Raw genomic sequence first — 10,131 nt, 5'->3', positions numbered from 1 at the left:
AACCTGTGCTGGTTTCCCCTCAGCATAATTTGTCCTGCCGGGCTCTCGCATATGTGAGCCTTGATAATTTTTTCAAAGACTTTGCCTAGGATGGAGGTGAGACTGACTGGCCTATAGTTGCCTGGGTCCTCCTTCCTCCCCTTCTTGAAAATGGGGACCACATTGGCCCTTTTCCAGTCCTCCGGGACCTGGCCCGTGCACCACGAGTGTTCAAATATTACTTCCAGTGGCTGGGCAATGACGTCAGCCAGTGCCTTCAGTACCCTCGGATGGAGCTCATCCGGGCCTGCCGACTTAAAGGCATCCAGTTCCTCCAAGTGACTCTGCACCATCTCAGGGTCTACGCATGGCAGTCTGGTGCCTTGCTGCTGCCTCTCTACAATCCCAGCGAGAGCCTTGTCCTGCCCCTCACTTAGGAACACTGAGGCAAAGAACTCATTGAGGAGTTCAGCCTTGTCCCCCTGTCCATCACCAATTGCTTCTGCCCATTTAGTAGGGGTCCTATTCCACTCTGGGCCTTCCTTTTACTCCCTATATATCTAAAAAACAATTTTGTGTTATCCTTTACTTGGGATGCCATCCCCAGCTCCATGGTAGCTTTGGCCCATCTAACTGCCTCCCTACAAGTGCGAGCAAAGGAGGTATACTCCTCTTTGGTAATCTCTCCCTGTTTCCATTTTTTATATGCTCCCCTTTTAGTCTGCAGGCTGCCCTGGATTTCTATGGTTAGCCAAGGAAGCCTCCTGGCCCCTTTCCCTCTTTTTCCTCGCATTGGGATCATCTCCCTCTGTGCCTGAAGGATCATTTCCTTAAGGCACAGCCATCCTTCCTGGGCTCCCATCTCTTCAAAACTCCTACTCTGCAGTGCGTCCTTGACTAATCACCTGAGTTCATTGAAATCAGCTTTCCTAAAGTCTAGCACTTTCACCCTACTAGTTACCTTTCCCACTCAACGTCTGAGGAGTGGTTGGGAGTCCATGGGGCTTGTTGCTTTGCTGGGGGTACTTTGGCTCTGCTTTGCTGCTAGCCCTTTGCTGCTTGATTCAGCTGTCTGGAGCTGTGGGCACCTTTGTCCCATCCAGGTAGGAACATGCTGACTGCCTCCCCACACAGGTGCAGGAGAGTGAAGTAGGTATATGGCAGTATGGGGGAGCCCATCTGCTGCAGCCGTCCAAGTGAAGAGCATGATTGGATGTTACTGTGTCCTAGCGAGCCCCCTGGCAGGTAGCCCCAGCTCACTTGCTCTGTTTCTCTGCCCAGCAGAGGAATGCAATTTGCTCCACTGGGTGTTACTTCTTTACTGGGTATTACTGCTCCCCTTGGCCTGAGGCCATAACTCCCACACAGCATAGGGTTCTGGGAGCTTCCATCCTGAGCTGTCTGAGGCACTGAGAGGGAACAGAAACCCCTCTCCGATGGAGTGTGGAATTATAAGGGGTGGCACTACCTTCCACAGGCATAAAAGGGTAGTGACCATAGTTTCATAGTTACAGGGTCGGAAGGGACCTAATAGATCTTCTAGCCCGACCCCCCGCCAGGGCGGGAGAACAACCCCCCAAAAAAAACAAAAACAACCCCCCCCAAAAAACACCCTAAAAACAAAAACGGGACTCAAATGAGTCCAGCCAGGTAAGTATCCAGCCTCTTCTTAAAGATCCCCAGGGTAGGGGCCAGCACCACCTCCCTTGGAAGTTGGGTCCAGCTCCTAGCCGCCCTAACTGTGAAGTAGTTTTTTCGGATGTCCAATCTGTACCTCCTCTCCATCAACTTGTGCCCATTACTCCTTGTTATGCCAGCGGGGGCTAGGGGAAGCAGCGTCTCCCCCAAACCCTTCTGGTTCCCCCTAGTGAGTTTATAGACGGTCCCCAGGTCCCCCCTCAGCCTTCTCTTGGGGAGGCTGAATAGGTTCAGGTCCCGCAGTCTCTCACTGTAGGGCCTGCCCTGTTGTCCCCGGATCATGCGGGGGGCCCTCCTCTGGACCCTCTCCATGTTGTCCACATCCCTCCTGAAAGGGGGCGCACAGAACTGGACACAATACTCCAGCTGCGGCCTGACCAGCGTCGCATAGAGGGGGAGGATCCCCTCCCTGGCTCTACTCGAGATGCACCTGTGGATGCACGACCAGGTCCGGTTAGCCCTGCCAACCATGACCTCGCATTGTTGGCCCATGTTCATCTTGGAGTCAATAATGACACCAAGATCCCTTTCCGCCTCCGTGCTCTCAAGTAGGGAGTTCCCCATCGTATAAGTGTGCTGCTGGTTCCTACTACCCAAGTGCAGCACCCTGCACTTGTCCGTATTGAAACACATCCTGTTCCTGTTTGCCCCCCCCTGTAACCTATCCAGATCCTTCTGCAATCTCTCTCTCCCTGCTAGCGTGCTCACCTCCCCCCAAATTTTGGTGTCATCAGCGAATTTAAACAGGTTGCTTTCCACCCCAACATCAAGATCGCTGATGAAGAAATTGAACAGCGCAGGCCCCAGGACTGAGCCCTGGGGGACTCCACTACCCACCTCCCCCCAAGTCGAGTATGATCCATCCACCACCACCCTCTGAGTGCGACCCTTCAGCCAATCTGCAATCCATCTGACTGTGTAGGCATCTATGCCACAGTCGCCTAGTTTATTAATTAGGATGGGGTGAGAGACGGTGTCAAAGGCCTTACTGAAGTCCAGAAAGACTACATCCACCGCGACACCTGCGTCCATGGCCTTTGTGACCTGATCATAAAAGGCAATCAGGTTGGTCTGACATGATCTCCCCTTAATAAATCCATGCTGATTGCCCCTGAGCATCATTTCTGATGCCGGCCCATCACAAATGTGCTCCTTGATGATCCATGAACCATGTCCTAGTGCCTTCTGCTGTGCCCTGTTCCTGCCTCGGGCTGGCAGGCCCAGGCTGCTGGAAGCAGTGCTTTACAGGAGCCTTAGCAAATATGCTCCTTCCAGAGATGGAGAAAAGGCAAGGAAAAGAGCCATGTGAGGCTCCTGTCTGTGGACAGCAGAACTTGGACAGGCTTCTGCCTGTGCTGTTACCTAAGCAGTTTCTGGGCACAGGCCCAACGTAGAGAAACTATCAATGAGGAAGAAATGGGGAATGAGAAGAGCTAGGATCTTTAATGGAGGCAATTATCAACCCAATTACAAAAAATTGCAGGGGAGGGGGTCAACATTTACTCTGCTGGCTTAATGCCTGGTAGGAAGCTGCTGGCAGTGTATGGCACAAGTGCTGCATGAACGACAGCTAGCCAAAGCCTGTCCAGACAGAAGCCAGGGGTATAACACAGCAGCACAGACAGATGTTTGTTGAGTCCTGCATGAAAGAGCAATGGCTCCCCATAGAGACGGAACTTACCCAGCACTAGCCATGGGGTAAGATAAGGGCCTAAAAGGCTCCTTGCAACTCACTGCTTTGGGACCCTGGCTCTCCATGGACATGGGCCCCTGCAAGAAGTGTTGGGGAAGCCCTTCTTGTCCCCTTACTGCTTTGGGGCTGATGTACTTCCTAGTACAGAAATACCCTGAGCAGTTCCCCCTACCCCCACCACAGGAGTCTCCAGGAGCAGGGATCACTGTTGGGGAAAGTTGGTTCGGCTCCCCTAAAACTAGCAGCAAGCACCTCACTTGATTGTGTAGTAGCGGGTGGGCACAAAGGGCATCTTGCTGACAAGGGCAGAGTAGTTCTTCTTCCTCACTTCCACAGTCAGCACTGTGTCCACCTTGCTGTGCTCACTCTTGATGTAGCCCATGGCAATGTTCTTCTGCAGGCAGGGGGAGGGGCAGCCACTGGTCACTGTGCCTGGGTCCAACCAGGGTAAAAAGGATGGGTTAACTGAGGAAGGGTGTGGATACTCCAGCCATGCTCCTGCTGGGGCACTGTATCCATGAGTGTGCTGGGCCCTCAGGCAGGGAGAATGAGTTTCAGCTGGGAGAGGTGGGTTGTATGCCTGCAGTAGAGGGAGGTAGCTGGAACTTGCAGGTCAGTCCAGTATTGGGACAAGAGACAGCACATGCTGGTCAGCCAGAGGGTGCTTCCCCCCCCCCCCCCCGCCCCCCACTGGTGCTCATCCAGTATCCTGTAACAGGGCAGTACCTGTATGCACAGAGTTCTGACACTGGAGCCTATGCACAAAGAGGGAGGTTTGAAAGGGAAAGGGTTAGCCTTGAGCAAAGCCCCAAATCACCCTGGGTTACAGCAGAGCAAGGTGGAGAGATGCACTGTGACTGTACCCCACCCTAACCACTAATGGGTTGGCTGGTTGGCCTGGGCACTTTCTAGAAGGGATGGCTCGGCTCCCACACCTACCAACAGTCCGGCCTTCCAGATCCAGGATACGTGTGTGCTGACGGATTGGGGGCCCAGTGGACATCAGCCCCACTCGTTTGCGCTTGGGTTTCTCTTTGATCTGTGGCACAATGATGGCAGCACCAGGAAAGTCCATGGCTGCACGGCGCCGCTTTCCTGGAGGCAAGAAGACAAGGCAGCCAGGATAGCCCCTCCCCCATCTCAGTAACCCTCTAGGCTCTATACCCACATGTACCCCCAACAACAATGCTGTAGTTTGTGCCTCCCTGTAGTGGCTGTCATTCCCATACCAGCTTCTCCCACCCATAACTAATCAGTTCCAGAGCTGCCATCATAATTCCCAGGACATAATGTCTCTAAGCACCAAGCCTTTTGCCCTCCTCAAGGTGCCCAATCTTCCCACATCAGCTCTCTTCCTCCTCCCCTGTTAATGTTGACAAGCAGCTCACACTGGTCACAGCTGCCAGGCTGAGCACTGGGACCCAGCTGGGCCTGGTGAGAGAGGTGACCGCCAGGGCCCAGCTGGGATTCGGGGGTTGCTAAAAGGGATCCCTGGATGCCGCTTGCACCTACCCAGGGTCCACACCAGACTGGCTTCCACAGGTGTGGCGGTCTCATCAATGTCATTTCCATAGAGACAAAGCCCCGCCTCCAGGCGCAGACTATCCCTAGCCGCAAGCCCTGCCAGCCAGACATCAGGGTCATCAAGCAGCCGCTCAGCTAGCTCCACCACACGTCCAGCAGGCACCGAGATCTGGGCAGGGGTGGAACTGACAGGTCAGTACTCAGCACCCCCATGGACAAACTGTCCATCCCGCCTTCCCCACTCCCACCTGAGCAAAATAAGCAGTCAGTACCCAGCACTCTCCACCCCATCTAAGCAGTGCTAATCCTGGTATATTACACCCTCCAACAGGGACAACTACCTATCACACACCAACCAGGGCAGTGGCCAGCACCTCCGAGGCTCCAGGGGCCTCCAGCCCTACATAGTACCTCCACGCCATCCTCTCCAGTGTAGCCACAGCGCGTAACCCTACAGCCTGGTACTCCAAACACATCCATCACAGCGCTGCTCATGAAAGGCAACTTGGCCAGGTCATCTGACACACCTGCCTGCAGCACCCGCACTGCTGAGGGACCTGCACACAGACAGGGATGCCATTAGGATCCAGTCTCCCTATGCTGGGGGGGAGAGTTGTAGTGCTGACAGAGCAACAAAGCAACTAAGGATCTGGAAGACTCCCTGCCCCAAGAGATACCAGGAGAAAAGGTTGAGTTGGAGCCTCAGTTGGAAAACTAATGCCCTCATCTGAATTTCTGTATGGAGTGAATCTGGGGAATAGGGGCAGACACGATCTGAGCAGGGTGTGGGGCCCACAGCAAATCAGCCTGTGTGGGGCCCTGCCCCCGGATGTGAGGAAGCCGGTGGCAGATTCAGAGGCGGGGGGTGCCAAGTGGCCAAATGCGAAGCTGGCAGCTCCATGGGGTCCCCCAAAGCCTGGGGCCCAGGGTGGTCACTCCAATTCGTCCCCCCCCAGGGGTGGCCCTGCATAGGGGCTTGCATTCTCCAACTCTCTTCTGCAGTGCATCCCACCCAGTTCCTGTGCCCTTTGCTTCTGTAAGGTTTTGGGAGTGGCTCTGGATGAGCCCTAGCCATTGGAGTCCCATCTCAGCTCTGTCAGCATGCCAGGAGAGAGCTAGTGCTTCAAACTGACCCAGAATGGAGGATAGAGCATTATGAGATGGGGCTGAGAGACGGAAGGACCTCAACACAGCTGATCCCTGCTCCTGCTTTGGTGCTCAGAAGTAACTTTACCCTCCCAGAAAAGTGTGAATGCCTGGCCATCACAAGCACATATGCAGTAGGCTGTGGTGCCCCCCTGTGTAAGGACCCTCTTACCTTGCAGAGCCAGCAGTGCATTCTCCCAGACCTCCAAGTGCACATCACTGCCTGCTGCTCTCAGTTCCTGTGCTCTGGTCTGCAATCAAGGCATCAGGCAGGTTAGCAATAGACATGGGGCAGCTTGGGCCCAATAGCAAACTGACCTGCTCCAGTACTCCTGAGACCTGGACCAGATCCCCAGGGTCTACCAGGCCACGCTGATTTCTCTGTACCTGCATGAGAGCCAAGTCCTTGTCACTGCAGCCTGCATTGGACACCACATACAGGTGCTGCTCCGAAGTGCTGGTCACAATTAAATCATCAATTATGCCTCCCTTCTCGTTAGTGAACAGAGACAGTGTGCCCTGGAAAGAAAAGCCATACTCACCCCAGAGACTATTCGAGCAGGGTGTGGAGCCCAGAGCAAAAGAGCCTGTGCGGGGCCCCGCCCCTGGATGTGAGGAAGCCAGTGGCAGATATGGCAGGGAGGAGGGGAGTGGGGGTGCCAAGTGGCTGGATGTGAAGCCGGCGGCTCCGCCCAACTCCCCAAAGCACGGGCCCAGGGCAGTTGCCCCGATTTGCACCCCCAAGGACAGCCCTGCTCACCCCCATGTGGTCACCGGCAATATCACCAGGCTGGACTCAGACTTCTCCACTCCAACTGCCCAAGGAAATGCCAGGCAGGGCAAGAGGTAGCTATCATCTAAGAGTCCCCTTATGAGAGGCTCCTGCAATATGAGTCCTGAGCTCCCGCCAGCTCTGCTGGTGCCCCTTACTCCAAGCCCTATCAGCCCAGCCTTGGACTGCTCCTGAATGGACAATGGGGTAACTTCTGAAGTGCTTTTGCGTTCTGGGCCATGTCTTCTTTGTGACCAAGAGCTCCTGAGGTCCTTGCACTTGTGGCCTGAGCAGGACATAGGGTGATGGAGCCATCTGACTGCATCAGTGCTGGCAAGGCCCAACCCAGCAAGCCAGGAAGTTGGCCTTGACCCTCCCTGACCAGATTCTTTGGAACAAGGCCACACATTCAGAAAAACACCGATCTGAGCCATGAGTAGGGACCTCCCTATGCCCAGCAGGAGTCCCAGGAGAGTATGTGAATTTGCAGAGGTCCACAATCACTATACCTGGTCAGGCTTGAGCTCAGCGATGTCCCCAACCACCAGGCTCTCCATGAACTTCACCCGATCACGGCCAAACACTTTGGTCTGGGGAAGAGATGCCATTGAGTCCCAATTGCCAACACCACCCTCTGCCTCCGCCAACCCCTGCCACCACAGAGAGCCCCATGCTAGTGCCCATTGGAGAGCTCCACCCCATCGTTGTGCCAGCACCATCTGGAGTGCTAGAATATAGCCTCACTCCACTGAGAGGGCTCCAAGCCAGGCCATGTCCTCCTGGAAGGTGTGGACACTCTTGTACTTAAGTATATGTCCAGTGCCCAATGTAAAATGTGGAGAAAAGAGTTGGTCTTAGTGACCCAGAGAAAAGGACTCCTGAGTTCTTTACTCTCTGTCTTGACTTGTTTCCCATCTCCTCAAGAAGGAGGCTTCAGCCACTGATGTCTATAGGTAGTATGGGGCCTTCTGACAGGAGGGACTAGAAGAAAGGCCCCCCATTGTTCCCCAGGCACAGCCCCTCCCCCCAACGCTACCTGGAGCATGTGGGACACATCAAAGAGGGAGCAGTGTTGCCTTGTGTGCATGTGGGACTCCAGGTGGCTGTAGGTATATTGCACAGGCATGCTCCAGCCAGCAAAGGGCACCATTTTCCCACCATGCTGCTGATGGAAGTCATGCAGGGGTGTCTGCTTCAGGCCAACCTAAAAGAGGGACAGGAAAGGAGGATCCAAGGCTCAGGGAGAACTGGGCCTGCATGGGCAACAGCACAGGAAGTCCCTTAGGAGCAGGCTGACTCCTATGCCACTATCCCCTGACCCAAATGGCTGGTCACCAACAGGGACTGGGCAGGAGAAGGTCTGGCATAGGGCAATATGTAAGGCTGCCACAGGGATCCCAGAAGTTGCCAAGATGGCTAAGCCAGGAGCTACTGGAGGAAATATTTCAATGAAGGGACAAGCTAAACTGCCTTGTGGGAGAAAGGGCCATTAGTTGGGCACCAGAACATGGGGGCGGGGGGGGGACTCAGGTTTAGCTCATTGAAGCCAACATGGAGGCAGAGAATTCCACACAATGGAGAAAAAGCAAGTACTGAGAGCCCAGGCATATGATCTTCAGGGGCTAGCACAACCTCAGGCAGTGACAGAAGACCTGGAGATGAGGGCTTGATTACCCTGCCTGGAGCAGTCTAAGCTTTATTTCCCATGCTCCCTGATAGAGTGCCCTTGCCAGGACTGAGCTGGCTGTTGGCTGTATCAGGCACTCTTGGCTGACACCTGCCTGCACCACCTCTAGTGCTAGGTGGGGCATCAGTGTTCAAAGCCCAAACCACCCTGTCATGAACTCTAGAGAACTAAACTGACCTCCAGCTTGGTCTCTTCCTGGAAGGTGACCCCTAACTCCCACAAAATGAGGGCCCTTAAGTTCAGGGGTATGACAGGGAGCCGCTAACTAGCTTTTCCCACAAGACACGTGTACCTCCCCCAACCCTGACCCCCAGCACATGTTGGTTGGTGTCAGTGTACCTGGAACCTTTGCTCAGCTGAGCTGATAAAATTGCCTCTGCCTGCTTATTCTGGGGGCAAAGTCTGGGCTCAGCTCTGCCTGGGGGGTGGAGCAGCACATCCCCCAGGAATTTCTGCAGAGCAGAACTGGAATGGACACTGCCAATTGACCAAGTGGCTTTGGATGTTTGCCACCAACGTGACCCAGTTCACCACAGTGCCCTGTGCACAAAGCACTGCCCCAGCATCAATGACAGCTGAGATACAAGTGTGGATGCAGCAGGCACTGAGATGCCTGGGGGCAAGGTAGTCACTGTCTGTGTTGGCCCTATGCACAAACATGCTCTCCTCAGGCACCTCACAAATTGGAACAGCCAAACCTGCAAAGTGGCTGAACTATTTGTCTACCTAGAGGTATGCACATACTGCTGCCAGCCCCTACCTGCTACAGGCTCTTCAATGCCCCAAATGGACCAGCCCCAACAAGCTGTCACCTGCAAGCTACTTCTCCCCAGCCATAGTGGGCCTGGGACTGGGCCCTTCTTTGGCAGGAGAGTCACAGTTCCTGTTTGGTCAACTCCTGCCTTCTCAGACCAAGGCAGGATACTGTCATGACCCAAAGGCATGATTTTGTGTGTGCTTCGGCACCAGAATTATCCCCGCCAGGTTACAGCTTCATTGCACGGGAGAGTTTCCTATTGCAGAGGAGAACCCCGGTGCAGGGACGAGTTTCCCGCCTCTTTGCAGCTTCTTTTGCAGGGTGCATTGCTCAAGTTGCAAGAGAAATGCACGGTGCAAAAGAGTTCCCGCCACCCGCATGCAAATTTGTGTCCTGCTATTGGCTAGTTCTAAATTATTCCCACGTGGTGGCTAACGATTGGCCTGTTAGCCGTATAAGAGGCTTGAGCAGTTTCCGCCCAAGCCGAAGAGGACTCCACATCCATCTCGTGGGGACTCTGGGTACATGGCAGGGTAATAGAGACCCTGTGTGAGATTCAGAGGAGCTTGGTGACCTGATCCATCGCCTACCTCTTCCCGTCTTCGAGCGGAAAGAATTTATAAGACGTATCTACGAGTCCGATTTTGGTGGCGCTCACCCAGACCATCCGGAGCTCTGTTCCGTGGAGCCTAGCAAACTCCACGCGACCGTTTGTGTTGTCTGTGTCTGTAACCGCAACTCAAGCAAGTTTTCCAGCCTACACCACTACCATCTCTGGTGTAAGTGCACAATCTTTAAATCTACTGTTAAGCGTCTGTGCCTAATTCCAGCTCGTCGCCCGCCCTCTCCGATCCAGCGTGCCCGGGCTGCTGGCC

General features: G+C 54.4%; 1 protein-coding gene across 1 annotated transcript in view; it reads right to left on the bottom strand.

Annotated features, from left to right (window-relative positions):
* Window positions 1-3,100: 3,100 nt before the first annotated feature.
* Window positions 3,101-10,131, bottom strand: part of AMT (aminomethyltransferase) — a 10,944-nt gene continuing 3,913 nt past the window's right edge. The window contains exons 2-9 of the mRNA XM_014520564.2: window positions 7,849-8,016; window positions 7,322-7,402; window positions 6,428-6,559; window positions 6,213-6,291; window positions 5,306-5,451; window positions 4,883-5,063; window positions 4,310-4,465; window positions 3,101-3,802 (exon numbers count right to left, since the gene is read on the bottom strand). Coding sequence (XP_014376050.2) covers window positions 3,624-3,802; window positions 4,310-4,465; window positions 4,883-5,063; window positions 5,306-5,451; window positions 6,213-6,291; window positions 6,428-6,559; window positions 7,322-7,402; window positions 7,849-8,016 — 1,122 coding nt within the window. The 3' untranslated portion in view covers window positions 3,101-3,623. The remainder of the gene's footprint in view (window positions 3,803-4,309; window positions 4,466-4,882; window positions 5,064-5,305; window positions 5,452-6,212; window positions 6,292-6,427; window positions 6,560-7,321; window positions 7,403-7,848; window positions 8,017-10,131) is intronic.

The sequence above is a fragment of the Alligator sinensis genome, unplaced genomic scaffold, assembly GCF_000455745.1.
Source record: "Alligator sinensis unplaced genomic scaffold, ASM45574v1 scaffold467_2, whole genome shotgun sequence".
Lineage (NCBI taxonomy): Eukaryota > Metazoa > Chordata > Crocodylia > Alligatoridae > Alligator > Alligator sinensis.
Note: the sequence above shows the minus strand (reverse complement) of the source record. Positions and strands in the feature narration are given on the sequence as shown.